This window comes from Tubulanus polymorphus, chromosome 1 (assembly GCF_964204645.1).
Source record: "Tubulanus polymorphus chromosome 1, tnTubPoly1.2, whole genome shotgun sequence".
In the NCBI taxonomy this organism is placed as follows: domain Eukaryota; kingdom Metazoa; phylum Nemertea; class Palaeonemertea; order Tubulaniformes; family Tubulanidae; genus Tubulanus; species Tubulanus polymorphus.
In genome coordinates, this window is record NC_134025.1 from 3,514,196 (window position 1) to 3,540,257 (window position 26,062).

Genomic DNA, 26,062 nt, shown 5'->3' on the forward strand with positions numbered 1-26,062 from the left:
AAAAGACGACACATTCAGGGCCTCTCGAGAAATTATTCTGTGTGACCTTAAGGACTCTTATGCTACGTGGTTTGAAAGGGGCATAGGAAATATTCTCGATGTATTCGTTTAGACGCTAATATCTTAAGTGCCATTATACTGGAAGGGAGTAGATGTCGTTAATTGATAGGAATTTTCAAGTGACGTACATCCCACGAAGTTCTACTAACTGAATGGTCTATATATTATCTAAAACGGACAATTAATTTGCTATGTCTCGACACATAATGGACTAAATAGGATAAATAAATAAAACGCATAAGGCTAAACACACAGGTGGATTCACAGTCATACCGAGAAGTCACGAATTTGTTTCAGGCGCTGACAATATATTTCGGTCACGCCGTTCGGTTAATGATACTCGTTTGTGATTTTGTCACGTTTTTGTTATTGCTTTAAAAATATGCCTGCATCGAAAACAATGCTTTGATCACGTTTTTATATAGTCAAATATGCGGCGTGGAACTCGGCAGAATTAGTAGAGACAGTATAACATAGGCGAACAAGGGATAGCAATACCAAATTTAAGGAGACCCATCTCAGTCGTATCTCCATCACAGTCGATGATGGGGCGCCGAGGGAAAAGTCATCGACGAGGTAAGTCTATGTAGCCGTGCCCCAGCCCGGCGTCATGTCGGGCGCCCCCCCCCCGGCCCCCGCCGGTGGGTTCTTTTCATCCGGAGCCGGCCGTGGCTATCATTAGAATTTTGATAAAGCATTGTAACACATAAACAAATATACTGTAATCAATTCGATTAGTCCGCGAAGCTTGCAAAATCCCTTGTGATGGATGCGCTAGTTCAAATTAAAACTGACCCGATTAGGGTCCCGTCCCGCCAGCCCGTCAAAGATCGATGAACGGCCGGTTAATTGCAGTACATAGTACAACCAGTCGGCCATGTTGGTTTGAAAATTACGAATTTTTAAGTTTTAGCAGAAAAATATGTATCATACGTAAATGGAATGTAGTTTTAATGCATGAAACGCTAATATCATAAAAATGGAGACACGCGAAGCTGTAGCTTCTTTTGAAGGTAATTTCATCGTCGCTTATTGATACAAAATACGTAAGGAATTGTTGGCCTCCGCTCTCGTCTCTGCTGCTGCTGCTTAGCTTGTGTTTGTTTATGATCGTCTTAAAAAGTTAGTCTGCATGTTGAATGGGTTTATTTCCAAGCAGTACATCTAACGGGAGTGTTCCGGGTATCAATCAGTTTCAATGGTTCAGTCAGTCATCACGTAGGCCACCACTTGTCTAACAACAGTTTAAATGTATTTCTTCTTCCAGGTGCTGATGCTGGTGGTATAGATATGGATGTCATGAATGTATCAATAAAATGTGTGTGTAGTCCATTAGGTTACTGCGATCCTGGCAAAGATTTCTGTCAGACAAATCGAACTGTAAGTTTTATTTTGAATTACTCGTAATAAATAATAGTTTTAACAAATTCCCATTTCAACTGAACTATTTGTAATTTCTTGTTATTCGACTCTTATTGAAGTGTTTTTCTTCGCTGACCAAAAATGGAGCATTTGAACGAAATACGAAAGGTTGCATCGACACATATGAAAGATCGAAGATGAATTGTAAAGTTGGACCAACACCTGATGTAACTGTCGCTTGCTGTAGAACTGAGTTTTGTAATGATAATCTAACTCCGACATACGCTCCTTTGACTGAAGGTATTTTGAGATAAATGTCTTTTATATTTAACTATGAAATGTGCTTGAAAGAAACACTGTGGTTTTTTTTGAATTGGCGGCTTTATTTTAAGTAAATGTGATATTGCTGTCCCCCTATAAGATAGCAATATAACTGGTTAGGATTAGGATTAGGAGAGTTAGGGCCCATTTTATAGGACTAGGTTAAGGTTTAGGACATGAAATGTTTGATTGTTTGAAGGGAAACTCAGAAGTCTAGTTTATAAACTTTTGATAAGTTGGAATCCTGAATTGTTTCTACAATGCTGCCTTAGAGGTTCAGTACCTTGGTAGGTTTAGTGGGCATGCACGTTGTCGTTAACCTGTTGAAGAGGGGCCAGTTGCTCATTGTAAGGTTAACCATTGGATAAATACCATGGCAAGAAAGAAGCTTTCATGTCAACTATCCACTGGGTAAATTGAACCAACTTTCTGATCCCGGAATGAGTTACCTGGTATTTGATTCATTTAAGCGTCAGCATTATATCTACAACTGTATTCTATTTTTTAGTTCCAGGTGGTAATTTCATCGTACCGGGTCCGATGTATAGCAGTTTACAACTGGCGCTGGTCATCTGCATTCCTATATTAGTTTTATTTGTTCTGATCGCTGTCACAATCATCGTTATTCGAGCTATATTCAAACGTCGTATGGCTGTATTGAAAGCTCGTGAGAAACAACTCGACCGCGATTACGGAAATGACATACAAGCAACACTGATCGGTGACAGTACTTTGAAGGTATGAATATCCAATGCATGGTTCACACCGATCTCGAAATTGGGGAATTTATTTTTCGCTGCTAGGGAAATAGGGAATTCTGAAATAAGTCTCTGATATTGAGTTTTTGGTGATTTGTTGTTCTGCCTGGTAACGAGTCACTCGTAGTGGCACAAGAGAAGAAACACCCTCCCCCTCCCCCACTGAGGATATCTGATTTATAATTTGTTTATTTTGTTGTAGGATGTATTTGACCATTCATGCACATCAGGAAGTGGATCCGGGCTTCCTTTCCTCGTTCAGAGGACAGTCGCTAAACAGGTCACCCTCGTCGAAAACATCGGTAAATATTGATTTATTTATTGGAATCGTTTCTATCTAAATCAGCAGGGGTGAGATAGGTGTGAAAAAAACTCTTTAAAAGTTTTATTTTTCTCCATGAATTCCAGTTGCGCTAAAGTGTATGAACCCTGATCGATTATTGATGTAATCTCTCTCCGTTTTTAGGTAAAGGTCGCTACGGCGAAGTGTGGCGGGGACAATATCAGGGTGAAAATGTCGCCGTGAAAATATTCTCATCGCGAGACGAAGCGTCGTGGGCGAGAGAAAGTGAGATTTACAATACGGTATTATTGCGTCACGAAAACATTTTAGGATTTCTAGCCAGTGATATGACGAGTCGTAACTCATGCACGCAACTGTGGTTAATTACACATTATCACGAATATGGATCTCTTTATGACTATTTGAATCGTTGCGTATTAGATCATCATCAGTTGTTGCGACTCGCGCATTCGGCGTCGGCCGGCGTCGTTCACTTGCACACGGAGATCTTCGGCACGCAAGGAAAGCCGGCGATCGCGCACAGGGATATCAAAACGAAAAACATTTTAGTGAAGAAGAGCGGTACGTGTTGTATCGCCGATCTCGGTTTGGCCGTCACTCATTCTCAAAAGACGAACACAATCGATCTGGGAAATAACAATAAAGTCGGCACGAAGCGTTACATGGCTCCGGAGGTTTTAGATGAACGCATCAACTGCGGATCGTTCGATTCGTTTAAATGTGTTGACGTGTATGCATTTGGATTAGTTATGTGGGAGGTTTGTCGTCGTACTATGACCGGAGGAGGTTAGTGTCTATGGATACTCGTATCGATTTCAATATATAATTCAATATTTATTGATTATATGGAAAGAACCTACTGTAATCCATGTTAGAGTTATATATGTGCAAGTTGAATCACTCGAAATTGCATTATCCAAGGGGCTAAAATAAGTCTCACAGTTGTAAATTGGCTAAAAAGATTCATTCAAATATAAAGATAATTCGGCGAAAATGATATCTGATAATTACAACTGACAAAGGTTGATAGTATCGCCTGAAATATTTCTATATTTCAGGAAAATATTTAGATCTATTTCCGTAAGATCCATGAATTTGTTTCTATTTACTAGGAATAGTGGAAGAATATAAACCACCATTTTATGACGTGGTCCCGACCGACCCGAGCTTCGAAGATATGAGAAAAGTTATAGTCATCGATCAACAAAGACCTACAATACTCAATAGATGGGCCAGTGATGAGGTGAATCGCTATAGATATATAATCCCACACCTAGAATCAAAAAGAAGAGTCAGTTATATTATCAGGCTATAGTTGAAATGTTGGATAAACTACTAGCTCAAGGAAATATTTCGAAATCTTTTTCATCGTAGTTTGTTGTAGTTATAATGTGCATTTACTAATCGTCAATTTGTGAATTTCAGGTTTTGACACAAGTGGTGAAATTGATGAAAGAGTGCTGGTATCAGAATCCATGTGCTCGTTTAACTATGTTACGCGTGAAAAAAACCTTAGCTAAACTAATTGAAAAATTAGAGAAACAAGAAAACAAAGGCAAAGGTAAAACTGACAAATGAAATCGGCTTCTATTCATCGAATTCAACTTGGTTCGAGATCTGACTTTTGTTCATTTCTGTTTGAGTACCGGTATAAAAATTTCTGTTTTTGTCTTTCAGGTGAAATTGTGCTTGTATAGATGGAATAACCCCTTAGCTGAAATGTTGTTACTTGCTACTGTTAAATACCGCAGGAAATGTGTGGTGTCTTTAGCTTATTCACAGATGATTCCTAGTTCACCGTATTCGATCAAATCGAGTTTTCTGTTTTCCTCCAATGCAATGTCTTCCTTTGTTCGCCATTTCTGGCTACATTTATTTCATCAAAATCAAAACTTTAGATGACGCATGTATGAAATCTACGTATTATACGGTTATATGAATAATGTGTTGTAAAAAACTTTATGTAAATGTTTAAAATAATGAAGATAATCATGTGAAAAAATGTCTTGTATCTCCTCTGAAATATTTTCATTTCAATTGAAACAAATTTACAGTTCATTTGATTATTTGAATGAGCGGTAAATTATATCTACCTAGAGACCACAGGGGGCCATTTCATGGAACGAAGTTCAGATAATGCACACTTATACTGACACTGAAATGTAAAGCCATTCTTTGAAGCGGTCCCCAGAAGTGTATATTTGTATAAAGATATGCATGCATGTGTTTTCGCTTCATTGTGAGAGATGACACACGTGTTCATTGGTTACTGTATAAAATTGTACATTATGATATTTAATAGTAACTTATAGTAAGGGTAAGTTACATTTTGTACAGGCGATTATTGTATAAAATGGTGCTGCATTGTTGTCTACATATGATAATATACATGTTTTGTGTTACTTTTAATATCATCGTCATCCAGTAAAAGTTGTATTTTGATCATAGATAAGAACAATTGATTGATTTTGATTTAGTACTTAGTATGCGGCATTGAAATATCGTATCGCATGTACGATAGCGATACAATGATATTTTCATTTTCTAACACTTTTGATGTCAGTACAAGTAGATCGAAAGATTGCTGCTATATATTTGACAGGGTTAGAAACGAAAAAAAAACTGGAATTATTAATTTGTAGTGCGAACGAGAGTTTGAAGAAGTCTTTAAAAGAACGAACTATTTTAGTTGATTGTGTAGATGCGGTATAGATGAATATTCAGGGAAAATATCATAGTAATGTATACGTTATTATATTATCTCACAGTATTTGTATGTATAGAATACATAATCACTGTTTACATGTAGTTAATCCTTTCAGACAAAATGATATGACAATCTGAACTGTTTATTTGTACTTATCATCGGTCAATTAAAAACACCACCACGCTCATTAAACGAACAGTTTACACAGTTATGATACAGCATAAGAGATTTTAACTCCCGGTACAATTGAACAGACTGTCGATCATTAGAACAAATGTTTGAGTAATCCTTTAGATTTTGTTGTATTGTGTTGTTTAGAATCCTGCTGACTTCTATCCTGTGATGATGAATTTAGTACTGTATTTATTTGGGGAAGAAGTTTACGACTGACACTCATTTATTTTTATGATGCAGGTCTAACTGTACTTTAATGATGCTCTCTGTGTCAAGAGAGTTTGTATTTTCTTCAATGAAGTTTACACTTGTTCTCCATAAGATTATTGCTCTGTTCTATATATGTAAACGTATTGTATTTCGATTCGATGGAATTCATGAATATTTCATGTGGAAGGTTAAAATTAAAGCTTTTTAACATCTGTATAACGAATGCCAGTCAATATTGATGACATTTAAAATCAGTTCATACAAGCTTTTAGTTAAAGATCTGGCCACTAAGTAGCCTTAATGTTACTTGGCATTCTTTTTTTGTTTGCCACAAATAAGTTGTCCTCTTAAATGAGCAACTTGCAGATTTTTATGCTCGCGGGATTTGTATACTTTTTTACTCTTAGTCGATTTATGTTGAAATAAAATATATTAGTTTTCTTCATTTATGTCTTGTTTCTTTGTTTGTATGAGAATGGTCACACAGGGTCTGCTCATGGATGAAACATATTCCAACCAAGTCATGTATATAACGATAAACGACAAAAACCGACATTAACCGTAAATGATATGGTAGCACTGGACAGGTGGAGCAGGGCGTCGGATATATTTGTACACTGGGGTGTCCCGAGTTTGAACCTAGTTCCAGGTAATTATCTAGAGGATCTCCTGGGTTTGCACATGGTAGATACTGATGCTGATTCTGTGGTCCTGATACTTAACAGGATGAAACCCGATAATTGCAGATATTGATTCAGAGTTGTAGCAAAGAAACTGAATACAGTTAAGAAAAGCTTTATTTGAATTTGATTATTACATTATAAAACAGGCAAGAATCCAAGCAAGAAATAAATCGTCTGGATAGGTTTATATTTGATGGATGGATAATAAATATCTCAATGAATTAACAATATGATCATATAATAGTGGACTTAATCATATAGCAATTAATTAAATGGGAAACATGATTGGAAAACCTAAGCTCGTTGAGTTGACTTTTTCTAATTCAGCTAATAACATGCAACAACATAAACCATAAACTACATTTGTCAAATACTCAAACAAATAATTATAAGGTGGCGTCACAGCCAGGACAAAGGATTAACCGAAACATCTCAAACAAAAAAAGTCAAATCGCCGATACATGTTAAACAGGCCTAATAAGCAAATCCTTCGTGAAGTTGGTATTTCTTTTTCAACTTTAAACACAATCAAAATCCTGTGGAATAGAACTAACAGAACCTACAACACACATTTACAAAAGCTACACTACCATCTTAATATATTATACTCATAATGTTGATATATAAAAATATGTGATATATATATATATATAATATCAATAATAAATGTACAATGTAGGTATAGTCCTTATATAATTCATTTATAAATTCATTTTTTACTTTTAATGACTTGGATAATCTAAGGTAATATGCTCAAAACCTTAGGCAAAATGGTTTTTACATCGCATTTGTATCATGATCTGATATAAAATGGCCCCAACCATTAACATTTGCTCGCCAAAATCAATAATGTATATAATCAAACAGTTTATAAAATCCCTAACCTGAACAAGCATCAGTAGACAATATAAAAATGTTTTGAGTGCAAAGTGTATGAAGATATGTATCATAATAGATAGAGAAGTCAGTTGTACAGAACTATACATATTGATTAAATATATTGAGCCATGATTCTTGAAATTATAGTTAAGTGCCCATGATGATTGAGATACCGTTCTACTTCTCAAAATACCACAATTTGAAAATTCACGAAATAATGAAGAATTGTCCATTCAGGACACATATTTCATTTTCATAGTTCAACAATGACTTATCGAGGTTTTCATTTCATCAAGCCATAGAAATAGGAAATGGAATGTCAATCTATGCGTCATTTTCAAAACAGTGAGGACGGTACAGTGTCTTAGTAAGAGGACTGAATTTTGAAATTTTCAATAAAAATACATTCTAAACAGTATTTGGACGGGCTATGAATTTACTGACGAATAATAAATAATTTGAACAAAATACAAATATGAAAATCGCAAATATTGGCTCGCACAAACCAGCACCGAATGTGACTTTCAGGAAGCCACGTTTCTTTGTGGTATTAGTAAACCCAGTTAACCGGAACCCACTGCGGTTCAGTGATCAACGTTTCCATGTTTTCAATCAGAGATCTGTAAGTTTCTTCCATGTTATCGTTGACTATAATGCAATCGAAGTAATGTCGGAACTGTCGTTCAATACGTGCGCTTTCATCGACGGTGCGAATAAAATCGCGTTCCTGAAAAATGTAAGTATATCATGTACCGATTCATTCATAACAACTCTTTTTTTAAATGGATGATTGTTCAAATTGCTTACGTTATAAAACTTCTGAGTGACGCCCTCAGCCCGACCTAATTCGAACATATTCCTCAGGATTTCGATACTCGGCGCAGCGACAAACACGATGTAAGGCATGAATTCAGCTGTCTTTAACATATTGATCGACTGAAACAAATAACAAGAATAATCTGACGATTACCTAAACTGAATTCTCCAATAGTGTCAACAATTCAGAAATCTGATAAATATCTATTAACCTGGGCATTACAATCGACGATACAAATCTTGCCACGTTGTATTACACCTCGGATTGTATCCAACTTCACACCGTACATATTACCATGGAATTCACCGTGTTCGAGAAACTTATCATTCCTGATGTCTTCTTCCATTTGTTCTCGCGACGAGAAGAAATAGTTGATGCCATGTTCTTCGCCACCTCGCGGTGCACGGGATGTATCTATGAAAATAATACACCAATGGTTTTCAAGAATAAACTAATGAATGCAACAGAAATACTTGAATGTGGTATTCACCACGTTTGTCTCCCAGGGGTAAGCCTAAACCTAAACCTAAATCTCAACTCTCACAAGTTTCAGAAAAAATCATTCCGTATTGACACACTGACTGAAATAAGATGTCTCTTCACTGTGGATAAATAGCCCTAATGAGTGATATTGAGTTCTGTTTTAACGTACGTGGAATAGCTGTTCCAAATGTTTTGGGACTGTGTTCTAGAAGCAAATCTTTCAGTGATCGACGACCAACACCAGGAGCACCGACTAACACTAACGTTTTCCTCTGGAAAGGCGGTAGTCGCGTAACTTCTTCATAAATCATAATATCAGCACCATCGAGCTCTGTAAGAAATAACAAATCATGTAGCGGTAATGCGTATCATCTTTAAAGGGATCACGTTTAAATTAAAGATTATTATTACCTGAACTTTTATTTGTACTGTACATTTTCTTCTTCTTTTTCTTGGATGACATACCGCAGAACACTGAAAATACAATCAGTTTGCAATTTGAAATTACAGTAATAGCTTTTACCTTAAAACTGTTCTTACTACAATATATCACATATTATGCTTACATGATTTGCTTGTATAATCATATTCAGGGCGAACAAATGCTTTACGTCTTTCTTCGAGAGCTTGGGATGGAATGAGACCAGCCCGGCAATCATCTGTCACTCTCTTTGCCTAAAATATTCATATTCACGGAAACCTACCGATATATCCATTGTAGAAATTTCAACATTGCGTATCAATAATTGATTCAAAACCGTACCTGCCACCAAGAATTATCATCCATATTCAAAATCTGTAAAATGTCACCTTCCGAAAATGGTAAACCAGCTTCTTTACACGGTATCAGTGTATCTTTTGATGGATCGTATGCGAAATGAGTTTTCACAAATATCTAAAGATTATGAAAAATAAAACTATTACATACATGTGTACATGTATTACAGCGGACAGGACATTATTTCAGCAAATAAGAATATTGATAGATAGCTTTATCCTGATTCAATTAATCCCATGATCAGTTTCATTCAAGCTAATTCAGTACACCGATAGAAATTCCTGAACAAGACTTGACGGTGTCAAAACTATTTTTTCATTGATGGTTTGAATGAAAAGAATAAATTTTTCATAATTCTTTATCCCGTTGATGTAAAATTTCCAGCATGAAAATCGCAACATGCAAAGAATGCAAGAATTTGCGTGACAATCAACTGTCTGAACATAGTGACCCGTGCATAGATTGAATCATTGTGTCGGTGATATATCGTTAAAAGCAAATAGGAATGAAAATCATTTGAAGATATATCACTTGAAGTAGATATGTACTTCAGGGTTCATAGGGAGGAAAAAATAGGGAATCCAAGGGTGTACCGTATTCTTATCATCTGTTTCTTCTTTGATAGGTTGCTATAGATAACAATTATACATAATAAGAAAAATATTCGCAGCACATTTTGAATCCAAACTAATCAAGATAATCTGTGTAAAAACAAATGTACTCGTGTGTGGGTAATTAGGTACAGGAGAACTATCAATAACATACACACATTGGTGCTACCTGAGAGTATTACTACTTAGCTAAAAAATGGTAATGTACGACTACACAAGGGTTTAACCTCGATAAAAAAAATAAGACACCGAGACAAATATAAGCAACATTTATGTTACCTTCTACAAAGATGGATCTACGATTCCCCGGTTGCTCAATACTCTTACAGTCTCGATAGTCTGATAAAAGATAATTACCCCTACCTGAGGAGTGTTGGTTTCGGACTTTGTCGACGGAATTATCTTAAGTGTGATACTGCCGTAACTAGCTTTCTTCACAATGTCCATCATCTGTTCAGGAGTGTTGACCACCTGACCATTAATCTCCTTGATAATATCCCCAACATGCAGTAAACCTAATCAAACAAAAACTAAAAGTAAATCATTCGACGAACTTTAGTTCAGATTCAGTACAGACTTCATGTTCTAAGTAAGTGTTGATAGTTAGATATATTTGTTATCTACTGATTGGCTCGAAGAACATTAAGCATTGATCAGTACATTTACCGGTAATTACCATATTAACTGAAAATAAGGATTGAACCACATAAAAAACAAGGATGATAGTGGACAAAAACCAGATACCTACACCGGTGGATAAATTGGTAGATAGATTCACCAGTATGTGTGTGTGTATGTGTGATGATTGAGTTTCATGGATATTGATGATAAATGCAACTCAAAAGGTCAACACATGCTCAGTGGTACACCTATATATTATACAAAACAACTAAAGCACAATTCGATGACTATATGTATGTAACAGTTCACATAATGAAATATACCGTTACATTGTACCAGTAGAGATTAATCAAATAACTATGGTATCCTCATGCAAACAACATGCATCGCAGATGTGTTTCGACTATAGCAAATAATTGTTCATGTTTTGATGCGGATATTTTGCCCAAATGACTATACATGTATCTAACAGACAGCTGTAGTTGTCACAAGAACACAATGTTCGTTTACCTTGTCTGTGAATTGAGCCGTTAACGAAAATTCGAGCAATAATAAGTTGACCGTGTTGAGCTGTAACTGTGATTCCCTAGCACGAGAAAATAATATCATCGCGCTTTTTACTAACTACAATGTTGTTACGATGATTTTTTTTTTTTTCGATAAAAGAAAATAAACTAAGAGAAATCAAAGAAATCATCCATATCCAAGACCATCAACCCATAAAACTAAAATACCACTACTGGAAAGATTTTAAATCAGTTCAATTCGTTATGATTAGAAATATTATTGAGCGTAGGTCATATAAATAGCAAGAACAACCCGATTGTTAGAAAACAATCCTGTATTATTCAAAACGCTACCTCTTGATGGTCGTATTATGCGATAAATTTGACGTACAATTCATAAATAAGAGGAGAGTGAAGTTAGGGGTTTAGTGCATTAATGTAACTCATCATTCAAAGAACAGAACATAAGACCGTTAGTGAATGTACTAATTATTTGAAATGATTGCCAGGTTCTGTTCATTAAATGAATACGCAGTAAATATACCAGAACTAATCTAATCAACTACACACTACCAATCAACGATAAACTAAAACCACACATTGATTAAAAGGAAAGAGCAAAGATTATTAGTGAAGATGATGGCGAGGTACCTTGACGTTCGATAAAACTGTCACTCATAATACGCGCTACAACTAGATCACCTTCTTCTTTAACTACAGTAATTCCCTATATCATAAAAATAGAATCCGCATACTTTCATCGAAGAATGAAAAACAATTTGACATAAACGTTATTTCAAATATAGTCCTCTTATCACCTCTAAAAATAACGCTAACAAATCGGAAACACTTATTAAAGCAAATCGACGCATAACTTCCAATAAATTACATGTTTTAATGAAAACAACCAAAAGTTAAAACTGTAATCTGAGAAAACACATCTCTTCATTCATAAGGCATGCGTAGATCTCCCGGACATGGAATATCAAACATTTCCTTAAAAATGGTTACATACCAAGGGTTCATTTGCAGCTTTTCTAATTCCAATCATCTTTGCCTCTTGTTGCGCTTTGGGGGTACGGTTATCGAGACCCTGTGGTTGGGAAACTGTTTCAGCTACAAATGACTCAACAAGTGGATCGTACGTTTTACTAGCAACGTCATCATGAGTTTCCAATAATGACTAAAAGTATAAAACAGAAAGCTATATCAACCATAGGTATCGACAAACAAAGACAGATGAAACTAGGGTCCAGGGACACCAGGCTCACTTAGTGAAGAAATGCATGACAGAACAGGTGAAAAAGATAAGGTATGGAATCGATCATAATGATAGTTCATTCATACTCACCCTAACATAAAGATTCGTCAATAACTTGCGAAGTTCTTCAGCTCTGATATCCTTATTCACTTCATCATCTATTTCGACCAATACATCTTTGAATAATGCCAGTGAATCTGAAGTCACTGCATCTGGTAATTCGTCCACATCCAACTCATCATGAGTCTTAGGAGAAATGAAAAACAAATTTCATGCAGAATTTCTAAATCAGTTAACTGCTGGAGTCTTTTAAACGCAACATACCTTCATCAATGCCATCAATGCCGGGTCATTAAGGAAATTCTGTAGGAACTCAACGTCTTCATTGTCAGTCATATCCAATTCATCCATAGCTGATCTTACATGTTCGAGGGCAACTTAAAAAGAATGAATGTTCATTTGAAAACAATTAATTTCTGCAAAAGCCTCAACATTTTCTATAACTGAGTTAAGACCATTGAGAAAGTTTCTTGCACCTACCTTCCCCAGACTCTTCTGGACTAGCAGCACCAGGCATCTTGACAATTGATTATGACTTATTAAGTTATAGCTCGACAACTACTTAATTTTTCGTCACCTGCTGCTAGAATGAGATTAAAATCAACTTCATCATGTTTATCTATGAACGAATGATTAAAGAAAGAATTGCCAACCAAAATAAATCTAGTTTTAAAAGTTTACAAGCCAATTATTACGAACCCGGAAGTGAACATGAAATCTCGATTTTGAATTAAAAATGCAATTTATCATTCTCTATTGCAAACTTTAGCTTCAGAAAATTATCCCGAATAAAAATCAACCAAACGTTGAATGTAATTACAATATGCATTAATTCTCTATACAGTGATTCATCACTGCAGTAGCCAATAAAATGACATTTTGCAATATATTTTGACCCCACCTTCTTGTTGATTCAGGACGCCATTAACACAACGCGAACTACGGTGCATTGCAATTAACCTCAGCTTGGGCAACCTCAGCATTGGCTACAGGGTCGAATCCCGAATTTAGTCGAAAAATAATAGCCCGCACTGATTTCTCATCGTGGTTCAGGGAATGATACCTGGCTGCTAATATATTAGTCTAAGGACTATTTCAACTTGACTTGAGAGCATATCAGGTGGCTTAGCTCACTCAGTTTTGCCAGTACATACAAGTCTTATTAGGACCAGAAAGCACTGGCTGTCCTTGATTCAAAACATTAATCATAAGATACCAAAAAGTCTGCATTGAAAGGGGTTCATGAGAGAAAAGATTTGAAATCATGTCTTTAAAATATGTGTCCATGCCTACCAACTGAAGTTGAAGGCCATGTTAAATTTTCAATGGAGGTCACTTTCGTCACCTTTTCAATGACTAAGACTTTTTGGATATCCCTCCACGCATAAGGGCCATATACAACGGGTACGATTAGTTCATGTAACTCATGTAAGTTCATGTAACTCCCAACGGAACTATGAAAGCACCAAACAAGGTACATCAGTATTTTTTACGTGGTAGCCCTAGCGTGTGGATCCTATCCCGGATGTGTCCTTCAAAATAGTCTCTGATAAGAATTATTTTGGTGAAATCTTTGTGCGCTTCCGAGTGCGCGACATTTAAACCAGCAAGGCAGAAACCAATTGTCTCTGCTTTGCAGCTATATTTAGTTTTGTTTTTTTCTACCAAGCAGCAAATCTAGGAATCGAATTGAAATGGGAATCAATATGCGCTATCTGATGCACTGACGCAGAATAATGAAATGAATTTCATTTTCCGGCTCAAATTAGATTTTGATGGATGCTGCGATGGACCCACAAAATCTTTTCGTATTTTCAACTGCAATCTCGAAATATGAGACCGCATAAAATGCTTCGATTAATTCTCGAACCAGATGATAAATCGTCCTTTTTTTCAAGTATTAATAGATTCATAGTGAGTCAAGATGAAATCAACGATCTCGACCACCGCAATGCAGCCGTCAATCAGCAATGCAGCCGTCAAGGTGAACGATTGTTACATGGGCAGTCTGCTGACTCGATCACATTTCACAGTCCGTCCTTTCACTTCCTTCGATATGTTTCTTCGATTCCTTTGAAGAGCGGGTTCCTCGGTAAAACTGATTCCCCCCTGGACTTTTTAGCACCGTAAAATATACCGAAAATCGATCAATTTCGGTCATTCTCCGATTTCCACGAATGAAATTGAAAACTATAACCCCCCCCCCCCCATTGATGAAGTTCCGCCCAGATGCTTGAATACGGAGAATTTTCACCCCGAAAATGTGGTAGAAGTTTTGAAAATTTTCTACGCGAGTAGGCCTTCTCTCAGTATCGGACATTTGGAATGCATGGGTACCAGTAACTAATTACTAAAAGTTCCACTTTCGTGGAATCGAAATAATAATAATCATTCATCATCGTCATGACAAAAAACCGAAAGATAAACTAAAGATGAAATTTCATTGAAAAATGAATAATCATGAAGCGAAAGGTGTTCGGGTGCCGTTGGGACTGAGTAAATTCCCTTGTCCCAGTCACGAAAGAAAATCATTGATTTTAAACCCTTTGGTTTTTGTCCATTCGACCTTTGCATCAATATCATAGTGATGATCTCGACTTAAAAACGATCTCATGAATTTATTCATCGTCGGTACTTCGATATCCAGTCCAGATGTCTGGTGATGATAGTTGAGTTAATTCATTGACAATCGAGTGGACCGGTTCATGATTGACGACGGCATATCGTGTTGCAATTCATCGTCATTAACGATGGTGCGAGGACGATTAAACAGAGTTTCTTTGATAGTTGTATCTGTCATAATAATTTCAAATTTTACTTTTCTTTGGATTTCCGATATAACTCACAGAGAGTCAAACGATGCATTGACTGCGGATGATGAGAAATCGAGCGAAGACAAAATGGATATTTTCGTCGATCTAAATGACCTGAAAGCAATCGAAGTACCACAGAACTTAAGAACTTTTGCGACAGGACTTTCGACGGAAGACAGGGTAATCTACTTGTCTCTCATCTCCGATTTTCATGATATGATGAAAAGTAATAATTTGACGTATCATCTTTATGGAGGTAGTTTACTAGGAGCTTATAGACATCATGGTTTCATACCATGGGACGACGATTTCGACGTTCAAATAAACATCACTGATTTGGAGAAATTACGCGCAGTGTTTAAAAATAGGAAACACAATACGCGATTGAAATTGTGGAGTACAAATATCAATGATGGTGGACATCAGTGGAAAATATTTTATTCGCACATCAAAAGTACGACAAAATTCAAGTGGTCATGGCCATTCATCGATATTTTTCCGTATTACTACAACGAGACCGTGATCCAAGACGCTGCGCGGTATTCATGGATTATTTTCAACACGTCAGACGTTTTCCCTCTCGTTACGGCGCCTTTCATGGGTTTACGACTACCGATCCCAAAAAACTGGAGACGAATTTTAGATAAAACCTATAATCCGTTTCCTCTCTTTAAATACCGAGATATCCGAGAAATATGTTCATCTCGATATTGGAGCCATCGATACGAAAAACTGGTGAAAGCAAAGATGGACGTTCCTTGTTACAAATTGAGTGAATATCATCCATTTGTGAATCGGACATGTATCGGTGAATTGATCACGGAAACGCTTTACATTCGTCATAAACGGTTGCATTCTTGGAGTTACAGGAAAAACAAAGTGAATTCTCCAAGAGACGAAACTATTAAATGTCTCTGATTATTCAACTGGTCATACATCGAAAATTCAAGCCTCAAAATCATCTTGTAACGAGGTATTTATCTACATCGAATAAAAGGAATGCAATAAACAAGAGTATTTCATTCATTTCGTTTTTAGATTCAAAACAAGGAATTATATCCCGGGAATATCCACCGATTCTGAACGTTGTTCCCCTCGAGGTCCTCACAGATACGGTTGGTCTCACCATTAGGGAACGATGGAAACAAAACTGCCTTAGGCTTGAAACGGCAAAGAATAAACGGAGTCATCATATAATACGGCCATAATTGAAATGTATTTAGAAAGCACATGATTCCTGCACAGTAAATGTATTTGATGTAAAAGGCATATCATTGATCATCAGCAAAACAAATAACATCTGTATCCATCCAAACAGGATGATATACCATGAATTTTGATTACAATGAGATTCACTATCCCCATCTCATTTAACAGCTCTTCATATTTTACCCAATTCATTGTCGTTTACACTCCTACATTATTAAGTAAATATAGCCTAGATATAAACTAAAAATATCTCAATAACTCAAAATCCATTTACACAATACACTAAATACAGAATCTATACTAGAATTTATAATCAAGAAACAACATTAACACCCAGCCTCGTATAAAAGTCGAAGAATAACAATGGCTGCTGGGTTTTGATTCCACAGTTGTGACCACTGTATCCCGGACTGAACACCAATCATAGTTTCTTCACGAGGAACCTTTGTCACAAATCGGAATGTGCTCTGCAAGCCGCACACAATAAATAAGTAAATAGAAATGTTGCTCGGAAATGTCTAATTACTATCTGATCGGTACTCCTGTCAGTGAAGTCGAAGTCACTATTCCTTTATCAGTCATGATCGTATTACCGATCCATTCAGCTATCTTCTCATTATTCACACTCATCTCTTTCTGCAATGATAATAAAGGAGAACGTGCCAACGTTTATTCTGAGCATATTATCCGATACCTAAGCGAACTTGGTAACATATCAAGATTACTTCATGTGATGCCGACAAAAACCATTAGATGGCGCACTAGCTACTCTCTTTTTTCCTCTATACCATTGCATGGTTGGAGCGTAAATCAATCTATGCTATCCTAATCTACCGAGTGCAGTGAATATGAACTTACTTGTACAGCTTCCCAAACTTTCTTTTTAGGGTTAAGCACTTCATCGGGTATTTTATCCATATAACCATCGGCAAACACTTTATCACCCGGAAGAGCCCCTTTTGGTGCATTTAATGGTTCTACTTTCCCTGATTCCGCACTGCAACGATGAAAGTGAATTATTTGATACAAAATTAATGATTAGCAATTCAGACGTATTTATGTGGAATCTAATTGGAAAATTGCTCTTACTCGGAAGCGCATAGCAGCATGGCAGTTGATAGAACACCCTTCATCTTCGCTGGTTTGAGATTACAAAGGAAAACTCCTAAATAACCGTTCAATTCTTCCATGGGAACTTTTCCATTAAGTCCACTGACGACTGTTCGTTTTTCATCACCGAGATCTACAGTTTCTATAAACAGGTGGTCCGCCTCAGGATGCTGAAAGAAGTTCATCAAGATACAATGATTATTTATCATTATTTGAAATATTTTTTGTCGATGAGACAGTCACTCACAATATACCTTTTCAACAGAGGTAATTTTTCCAACTCGCATGTCTAACCTTCCGATATCTATCTCTTCTTCCGCTATTTAAAGTAGTCAACGCAAATCATTAGAGATGAAACAGTTAATAGTTTTGGATTTGCCAAAAGATATAAATCATTCTTACTTTTTGCTGGTTTAGGTGGGTATGCTGCTAGAATGAGTTTTTGCAACTCAGGGTCTTCAAAATCTTTTCTAATTGGCTCCAGCAGCAGATTCAATTTCTTTTCCACGGCAGTCTTTAAATCTCCTGGATGAACTTCCTACATTCAACAAAAGAACAAAGATTAATGTAAACAACTAAACATGCATAAAATATGAATACTAATTAATACAAACCATTTTCTCAAAAGCTGCTTCTAATTCTTGGTAATTCTTGAAATGCATGTTTCCACCATGTTCTTCTTTTCTTTCGATTTCAAAATCTGAAATTTTCAACCAACTTTGAACATCTACTTCTTATTCTAATCAATTCAAATAACTTTTCGGAATTCTTTACTAGAAAAATTACCATTATTTGGAGCGAGTGGAATCAACACTGATTTTACGAATGAAAGGATTCCGTTATCCTGAACATTTCCTGGTTCACAGAAAGCTTTCTTGATCTTTCTCTTTACAGCAGCTGGTGGGTCCAATAAATCAATTTTTGAGTCTTCCTCCGATGAACTCATTTTAGCACCAGACAAACCGGGCACTGAATGAAATACATGTTTTTCCATAATCATTGATTAAAATCGTTCATTTAATTAATGTCTACAGTTTAATCAAAATGTCACTTAATACACCAACTTACCCATAGGGTTCATCAAGTGCACTCGTTTTCGGTATCCTAATTTTGGTATGTACTGCAAAAATTGATTCATTTCAATCGAGTTCTTTAAATTTGATAGATGAATTCAATTCAGAAATCTAATAGAACCCAATTAATTCCCATTATTTTTGCCCGACGAAATTAACCCGATTTATGAGAAATTTGAATTAAACGTACATCTGTGGACCATATAGATTAAAATCAGGATTACACTACTTTGAAGTGGGTTTTACTGCATTTACCTGTTCAGCAAATGTGTAAATCTTGCGTTGATCAACGCCACCAAAATGAGCATCACTGTCCAAATAGACTTCATCCAAAGCCTACAAAATATCAGGTATATGCAGATAATTCAAAAATTAATAGAATTTATGTAGAATCTACTGTAATTTGTAAATCATCGAACAATTACTTGTAATGTGGGGTAAATCATTCCACTCAATAATGGACGGGCGACTTGCTTTACAACTTCAGCACCAGCTTTCTTAGCGTCGTGTTCTGTACATATCGATGACATTCTGTAAACATCTAATGTGAATTCTCTGAAAATGAGAATTGAATTTATTTTATCATGATTCCACAATTTTTTTGGATAAATGGCAGCAATCTGATCCTTGAAAAATATTGAACTAATAACTGGCATATTGTGAAGATAAACCTATAGTAAAATTGCTCTGTAGTGCTCTATATTCTTCTACCTCTACTGATGAATTTATATATGAATGTTATTTTCCTATACTGGATTCTCACATGAGATTAAAACTACATCTTTACTTACCTTTTCAACTGAAAGTCAGAACCCTTAACAAATCTCAGTTTATCCGTGTTGACTCCAATTGATCTCAACATTGATCTGATCAACTTCTCGTAATATTCAGCTCTAAGACTCAAAAGCTCCCACGGCGCTTTCATATTATCCAGAAAAGCATGCAAGTCAGCAAACAATATGGTGACCTGTTACAAAGAAACGTTTTCAAGAGTAAGAATTTCATTTCAAATTATATTTTTTTGACAAAATGTAAATCAATCTTACCTCGCAGTTGGCTCTTAGAAAATCAATAATCTTCACCATAGCCACGAAGTAAGCGATGTGAGGTCTACCAGTCGTTGCTGTCCCCCAATGGATGCGAAATTCTCTCTCCTTCAAAATAGCTCTCATTCTATCTACACCGAGAACCTCCTGAAGATTTCGGCAGATTAAATGAACTTTATCATCGACGGTCAACTTCTTCGCATCTTCGGCCATCTTTTTAATCTATAAAGGCAAATTTGATTCTAGCATGTTAGTTAAGCAAATTATCGTGATATTTCTGTGCACACTAACCACAGCCCACTGCAAACATCAACACTCAAAACTTTATCTCAAAAAAACTTTTTCAAATAACGCCAACAACCTAGCAACCTTAAAAATGAAGACAGTCAAAATCCTGAAAATTTCACGCTTTTTCACACTGCTTTCTGCAATATAACATTTTACCGAAGCAAAAAACACTCTCTGGGATTCACTCATAAATCCCCAAAAAGTCGCACACAAATAATGGTTTGTTTTCAAAGGGAATTCAACATCAAAAAGCAAATGGTCAAACAAAGTTCATGAAATCTTTTTCCTAAAGACTTCGGGAGGTTAAATGAACCTTTTCATCGATGGTTAAATCTTTTGCTTCTTCGATCATTTTTCTAATCTGTAAAGGCAATCATTTATTAGTAAAAACAATTAACCTAGAGTCCTTATTCTACCTTATCTAATGGTAGAACATTTTAGATTATGCAAAAATTTCAACACAATCACCAAATTTCTCATTCTTAATCTTATCAAATGGACCTTTGCTTCAATAGCTGCAATAGCTAATCTCTTTCTTTCTTCAGCCATTTTGGAAATCTGTAAAGCAATCAATGTTGTCAAATTATTACAGAACAGAACTAACTAATATAACAAATCATTTATATTCAATTGCCGTGTTAGTAAGAATTAGTAACTAATATAATTCCGGGTGGCCTAGCTCAGTCAGTTTTGGTAGTACATACCTGACAAAGGTCTTAGTAGGACCAGAAAGGACAGGCAGTCGACCTTAAACATCGTTTTTTAATCCACTTTAAACTGTATTGAAAGATATCCAAAAAGTCTTTATTGAAAGGGGTTCATGAGAGAAAAGAGACTCCATGATTTGAAACTTTAACAATATGTTTCCATGCCTACCAACTGAAGTTTGGTATGTAGGCATGGAAACATATTGTTAAACTTTCAAATCATGGAGTCAATTCTCTTCATTTAACCCCTTTCAGTGAAGACTTTTTAGATATCCTTCAATACAGTTTCGACGAATGGATTAAAAAATGATGATTAAGGTCGACTGCCTGTCCTTTCTGGTCCTATTAAGACCTTTATCAGGTATGTACTACCAAAAATGAGTGAGCTAGGCCACCCGGAATGCTCTCAAGTCAGGTTGAAATAGACATTAAATATTCAGGCATGTACAATATCTACATTCATTATACATTTCAAAAGATTTTCGATATTACAACACTTAAAAATTTGTAAAAATTAACATATACTAATTAGATGATTAGGTGATGATTATACTGATCATTTCGAGTTCTGCATTCATACATTACGGTAGGTGTAAAACTTGACGTTTTACATCGGTACTTAGTTTAACCTAAAAACCGGCAGAAAATCTACCAACACATGTTGGTCGTAAAATCGACCAATTAGTTATTACTTAGCATCTATATCAAATTCTGATGTTAGGAAATAAAGTAAAATGTGAGAAATCGTGGAAAATGCATACCTTTCGGTCGCGCGTTGATGAGAACAAACGAGCTAAAAGATGATGAAACGACAATACAGAACGTGAAACTCAACCCGGAAGTGAGGTAACGCTATTTACCGGAAAATAATATCATTTCCAATCCAAGTCCAAACCCAAGAAAAGGCGTATTCATTTATCGGTTCAACTTATTCGCATATATCAGATATTTAAAATGAAATATATTGAGGCTCTGCTTGTGTATGAGAATATTGCAAATTTATGAAAAATGAATGTTCACAAATAATCTTTAAAAATAAGGATTTTATCCGCATTTTAGCTTTACCCATTGAACCCGGAAATAAATACATTTTTATTGAGCTATTATTATTTAAAAAAAACTAAAATCTTAGCCATAAACTGTAAACATCATAAAACTACCCAAACTGCAGTGACCCACCCTCATGAATCTACGATTACGACATGGTGAGATATGAAATACAATAGGCCTACTGTCAAACTAATGAATAATCAGATTTCAATTTTCTTTCCTTCTTCCATATGTGTAATAATGTACAGTTTCATCCAAAAATACTTCCCTGCTCGCCTCAGACACTCATTTTGTCGTATTACTCATTTTGTCGTATTAATCCTTGAGTTTACTATAGTCCTATATATAATCCCTTGATGAATGTGAAGGCTTATCTACAGAGACATTACAAAGACGTGGGCAGTGGCCCTTTCGAAAGAGGTTTATTTTTTCCTGAGCGGCTGCGAGCAGCATCCTGCAAACTTACTAAAATCTGCTGAATATAAGTTTTATGATAAGATATCTGAAGTTGATAAGTCCTGGTACTGCGATAAGGTTCTGAAAGATTGATTGAAATTTATAGATTTAATTAGAGATATCATCATTATAATTTCAGGCATCATTTTGGAGTCATTTTCAACAATGGATGTTGGTTCATATTCTGATTATGTATGTGTTTGTTACAAGTGGACTAATAATAAACTTCTTACAGCTTTGTGCCTGTATAATCTGGCCTTTTTCGCGGACAATCAATCGAAGAATCAATCGAATTTTACTTTATAACATATGGAGTCGTAAGTATATCTGGTGGCAAATAGTATTTAATTGTCAACAACATTTTAAAAGCCCGATGTGTACAAATTTTAAAGGTTAAAAACGAAATATATCAAGAATTAAGATTGAGAATAAATGACTTAAAGTTTTGAAATCTCTCTAGAGACCATTGTTAGGTGGAAGAAAAAACTAAAATAAGAGGAATAGACTATAGCCTAAGGGAAAAAAATTCTGTCTCCACTTCTGAGTGTGGCTTTTCTGATATCAATTGTTTTTCATTTTTATGTAGAAGTAACATTCCTCGGGCAGTGGTGGTCTCGATCAGATTGTCGTGTTTGTTTATATGATGCAGCTGACATAAAATATATAAACAATGAACATGCAATTACTGTAATGAATCATTCGTATGATATTGAATGGTTGATGGGATGGATCATATGTGAACGTATTGGATTACTCACAGTATGTACCTATCTAAGTATCTTGCTCAACTCTTGAAGTACTAATGAATTTATGAATCTATGAGAAAATTAAGAGCGTTGATTTTGTGTGTATATCCTAAACTATGCTGTATTGGTTCAGGGAACAAAAGTCTATGGCAAATCGGTGCTGAAATATTTACCCATCCTAGGCTGGAGCTGGGCTCTATCGGAAAATATTTTCTTGGAGCGTGATTGGGCAAAGGATAAAGCGACAATAGCAAATGATGTCAAGAAATTAGCTGAATATCCACCTGGTATGAATGTATGGGTAAGTGTGCGGCACTATAGATCTCTGTGCAGAGTTGATTATTTCAGTAACTGTGTTATTCAATTTCAAACAGTACCTGCTGTTTTGTGAAGGCACCAGATTTACTGAGAAAAAACACATCCTCAGTAATGAAGTGGCGAGAAAGAAAGGTCTTCCAGAATTGAAATATCACCTTCTTCCACGAACTAAAGGGTTCGCGCTTTCAGTTAGAGAAATGAAAGGCATAGGTAAATAGAAAAACAGCTTCGTTGTTAAGAACTCAGAGTTTTAGATGGGTGAAATAATGTTTTAATACATGTTCAGTTCCAGCTGTTTATGATATTGAAATATGCTTCTGTGACAATGGAATAAAACCAACTCTTTCAAATATTCTAAATGGTAAAAGGTTTCAGGCTGAGTTACACATGAGGTAATTGAATGATGATACGAACTAGTGAAACATTGAAGGTGTTTTTTTAAATAAACTATATGCATTTTGATTATTCATCAGACGTTTTGCTCTTGATGATATACCATCTGATGAAGAGGGATGTTCAAAATGGTTGTACAAAATGTACCAGGAAAAGGTCCGTTAGTTATTCATTGATATCCAATGTCAATAAAGGGTTATTCTCCAAGTATTCCATATAAATGAAGTGTTACCATATTTCAGGATGAATTGTTTGGTTACTTCAAAGAGAATGGTAAATTCCCGGGCTATCGTCTTGATTTGAAACGCAGACCATTTGATTTGATATGTTTCTGTTTTTGGACTATTATTACATGTGTTCCGCTATTCTACTATATTGGTGGTATGCTCCTATATGGATCTATTTTCGTGCGGTTGACAATCTTATTTGGGTTGATTTTCAGTAAGTTTTGTTTCGTTGCCCATCATTTATAGTACATGTATCACCTGTTTCTGTGTAGTATGCTTCTTTAAAGTGAGGTGACAAGTGCATTTTAAAGCCATTTCCACCTCAGCTGTGACAACATCTGTCGGTATATTTTCGTATGAATCATTTCAACAATCTCTTACTCGTCTACCTCTTACTACGTAGTTGACCTATCCGTATAGGCCTAGACCTTGAATTTTATCAGATGGCATAATTGTGAAAAAATTCTTCTCGTTCCAAAAATAAAATGTTTTGTGTTTATGTTTTATAGATAAGATTTAATTTATATTTTTTCTCATAGTTTCATTGGTCGGGCATTTATTGATTTTAATGACCGAAGCTGATAAGGGGTCATCATACGGTGCAAAAGGAAATGTTGATAATGGTGCGGAAGAAGACAAGAGAAAAGTTCAGTGATGTTTTGATCAGTTGTAAAACGATTTTGTAATTAATGTTGTATGCTATGAAAAAAGATGAAAACCTTTTATACCCATTATTTAACTTAACAAAGCTGGGCTTTGTCTGATTTGTATAAACGTAATACAGTTATCAGTTCAGTGGTTAAGTAGAAAATTAATTTCTTTCAAATACATTAAAATGAAATCCATCCATAAATAATGATACTTCGAAGTATAACATTTGTTTGAATGCACTTAAATAGAAATACAGCCTATTTTAGATAAAGTGTATGCCTTGAACACGCCTCAACTACCGGTACCGGTATGCTCAAAATGGTGTCTATCAATAATGGAACATGTGCGAGATATTGGTCTATGCTTAAGATACTTCTACGCTAATGGTGCTCAGGAGATACATGTAATAAATAATACTAGTACCCCGTAATAAATTTGTTAAATACGTATATCAAATTCTGACACAATTTATTTTGCTACATAATTTTATATTCTCACAGCTGTCTCAAAATAATTTCATGCCATTGGTGCCATGTGGATATATATATTATTATATTGTAGAGAAATGAAGAATTCATGTAGTTATACGTAATTTTTGTTAGGCTTGGACTGCCGAATTGTTATTTTAGTTACATCGATAAATTGTTTGAAGTAACTTTGTAAGTTTCCTGTGCAGTGGAGTGTTTGTAAATGATATCTCATAAACAAATGATGATTCTTGATATAGGAATATTTGATACGACACGTATTCAGTGAAGTAGAATAATCGTGTAATGCCTTCCTAATTACTTCTTTTTATATAACAGAGTAGTGGTATTAATGTATATTTAGATAAGTTTTCTTTACAAACAAATGATTTAAATGTACGTAAAATTCATATCTCAACGTTATATGTTTGTTAGGCATAAGCTACTTGATTCGATGATGAAAGTAGATTGTACGAAGTTTAATTCTACTCAGTGAAAGAAATTCAATTGTTTTATGCGGTATATACTGACTATCTTAGTTATCAGTTCAAATGTAAATTTAGTGCATTCGCATTTATATAATCAAGTGATTTTTGCCAATTCTATTTACTTGTTAAGTTATCATCATGTTTCTATCTAAAAACGTATCTATTGTTACATGAATTGTTTGATACTAAATATATTTATTTCAATGAATTATTATATGTTCTGTTCCACGTATTTGTAATGTTCTAATTAGCTGAAGCTTATTATATACATGAATCACTTAGCAAATAAAAAACTTAAACATGAAATTACTAGTTTGTCATTTGTTTTCTGAATCAAAATCAATTTATGCTTTCATTCATGACCATAAGGGGTCATTCATTTATTATACGTACTGCAATGCTTAATGTATATGAAATAATGGCCG

The 26,062-nt window shown here is 35.3% G+C and overlaps 4 protein-coding genes across 6 annotated transcripts; 2 read left to right on the forward strand and 2 right to left on the reverse strand.

Annotated features, from left to right (window-relative positions):
* Window positions 1-934: 934 nt before the first annotated feature.
* On the forward strand, window positions 935-6,302 carry LOC141915054 (activin receptor type-1-like). 2 transcript variants are annotated; one of them, XM_074806452.1, is made up of 9 exons: window positions 935-1,073; window positions 1,328-1,440; window positions 1,542-1,722; window positions 2,252-2,481; window positions 2,704-2,803; window positions 2,968-3,591; window positions 3,918-4,048; window positions 4,231-4,366; window positions 4,483-6,302. In XM_074806452.1, the coding sequence occupies exons 1-9, from the start codon at window positions 1,040-1,042 to the stop codon at window positions 4,500-4,502; spliced, it is 1,569 nt and encodes a 522-aa protein (XP_074662553.1). In that variant the 5' UTR covers window positions 935-1,039; the 3' UTR covers window positions 4,503-6,302. The 2 variants fall into 2 exon arrangements, with proteins under 2 accessions (XP_074662553.1, XP_074662555.1); XM_074806454.1 differs by having other exon boundaries at window positions 2,258-2,481.
* Window positions 6,303-6,695: 393 nt separating this feature from the next.
* Window positions 6,696-13,524, reverse strand: LOC141915052 (protein PALS2-like). Of its 2 annotated transcripts, XM_074806449.1 has the most exons (15): window positions 13,497-13,524; window positions 13,076-13,175; window positions 12,860-12,972; window positions 12,626-12,781; window positions 12,290-12,457; window positions 11,926-12,001; window positions 10,511-10,662; window positions 10,130-10,165; window positions 9,522-9,653; window positions 9,325-9,433; window positions 9,170-9,232; window positions 8,928-9,089; window positions 8,487-8,689; window positions 8,266-8,394; window positions 6,696-8,185 (listed from the first exon to the last, which is right to left on the reverse strand). In XM_074806449.1, exons 2-15 carry the CDS (start codon window positions 13,110-13,112, stop codon window positions 8,009-8,011), a joined length of 1,713 nt encoding a protein of 570 aa, XP_074662550.1. In that variant the 5' UTR covers window positions 13,113-13,175; window positions 13,497-13,524; the 3' UTR covers window positions 6,696-8,008. The 2 variants fall into 2 exon arrangements, with proteins under 2 accessions (XP_074662550.1, XP_074662551.1); XM_074806450.1 differs by lacking the exon at window positions 10,130-10,165.
* Window positions 13,525-16,612: 3,088 nt separating this feature from the next.
* LOC141915055 (tyrosine--tRNA ligase, cytoplasmic-like) lies at window positions 16,613-21,684 on the reverse strand. Its single transcript, XM_074806455.1, has 13 exons — window positions 21,603-21,684; window positions 19,847-20,068; window positions 19,592-19,767; window positions 19,226-19,355; window positions 19,056-19,136; window positions 18,796-18,847; window positions 18,514-18,696; window positions 18,342-18,427; window positions 18,130-18,265; window positions 17,982-18,046; window positions 17,707-17,897; window positions 17,476-17,614; window positions 16,613-17,253 (listed from the first exon to the last, which is right to left on the reverse strand). The coding sequence occupies exons 2-13, from the start codon at window positions 20,057-20,059 to the stop codon at window positions 17,143-17,145; spliced, it is 1,563 nt and encodes a 520-aa protein (XP_074662556.1). The 5' UTR covers window positions 20,060-20,068; window positions 21,603-21,684; the 3' UTR covers window positions 16,613-17,142.
* A 229-nt stretch (window positions 21,685-21,913) lies between these two features.
* On the forward strand, window positions 21,914-25,936 carry LOC141915062 (1-acyl-sn-glycerol-3-phosphate acyltransferase gamma-like). Its single transcript, XM_074806468.1, has 9 exons — window positions 21,914-22,046; window positions 22,487-22,664; window positions 22,934-23,106; window positions 23,227-23,394; window positions 23,468-23,621; window positions 23,698-23,803; window positions 23,885-23,960; window positions 24,047-24,245; window positions 24,571-25,936. The coding sequence occupies exons 1-9, from the start codon at window positions 22,044-22,046 to the stop codon at window positions 24,684-24,686; spliced, it is 1,173 nt and encodes a 390-aa protein (XP_074662569.1). The 5' UTR covers window positions 21,914-22,043; the 3' UTR covers window positions 24,687-25,936.
* Window positions 25,937-26,062: the final 126 nt, after the last annotated feature.

What these genes read in the sequence shown, in the direction of transcription:
- LOC141915054 (XM_074806452.1), top strand. Translation starts at nt 1,040, where the DNA reads ATGGAGACACGCGAAGCTGTAGCTTCTTTTGAAG. An exon ending in AGCTGTAGCTTCTTTTGAAG is followed by an intron (nt 1,074 to 1,327) that starts GTAATTTCATCG and finishes TTCTTCTTCCAG; the next exon opens with GTGCTGATGCTGGTGGTATA. An exon ending in TCGGTGACAGTACTTTGAAG is followed by an intron (nt 2,482 to 2,703) that starts GTATGAATATCC and finishes ATTTTGTTGTAG; the next exon opens with GATGTATTTGACCATTCATG.
- LOC141915062 (XM_074806468.1), top strand. An exon ending in AACGTATTGGATTACTCACA is followed by an intron (nt 23,107 to 23,226) that starts GTATGTACCTAT and finishes GTATTGGTTCAG; the next exon opens with GGAACAAAAGTCTATGGCAA. An exon ending in CTTATTTGGGTTGATTTTCA is followed by an intron (nt 24,246 to 24,570) that starts GTAAGTTTTGTT and finishes TTTTTCTCATAG; the next exon opens with TTTCATTGGTCGGGCATTTA.
- LOC141915055 (XM_074806455.1), bottom strand. Translation starts at nt 20,059, where the DNA reads ATGGCCGAAGATGCGAAGAAGTTGACCGTCGATGATAAAGTTCATTTA. An exon ending in TTCTAAGAGCCAACTGCGAG is followed by an intron (nt 19,768 to 19,846) that starts GTAAGATTGATT and finishes TCTTTGTAACAG; the next exon opens with GTCACCATATTGTTTGCTGA. An exon ending in TCTGACTTTCAGTTGAAAAG is followed by an intron (nt 19,356 to 19,591) that starts GTAAGTAAAGAT and finishes TCTCATTTTCAG; the next exon opens with AGAATTCACATTAGATGTTT.
- LOC141915052 (XM_074806449.1), bottom strand. Translation starts at nt 13,112, where the DNA reads ATGCCTGGTGCTGCTAGTCCAGAAGAGTCTGGGGAAG. An exon ending in CCGAAACCAACACTCCTCAG is followed by an intron (nt 10,166 to 10,510) that starts GTAGGGGTAATT and finishes TGTTATCTATAG; the next exon opens with CAACCTATCAAAGAAGAAAC. An exon ending in TCGTCGATTGTAATGCCCAG is followed by an intron (nt 8,395 to 8,486) that starts GTTAATAGATAT and finishes TATTTGTTTCAG; the next exon opens with TCGATCAATATGTTAAAGAC.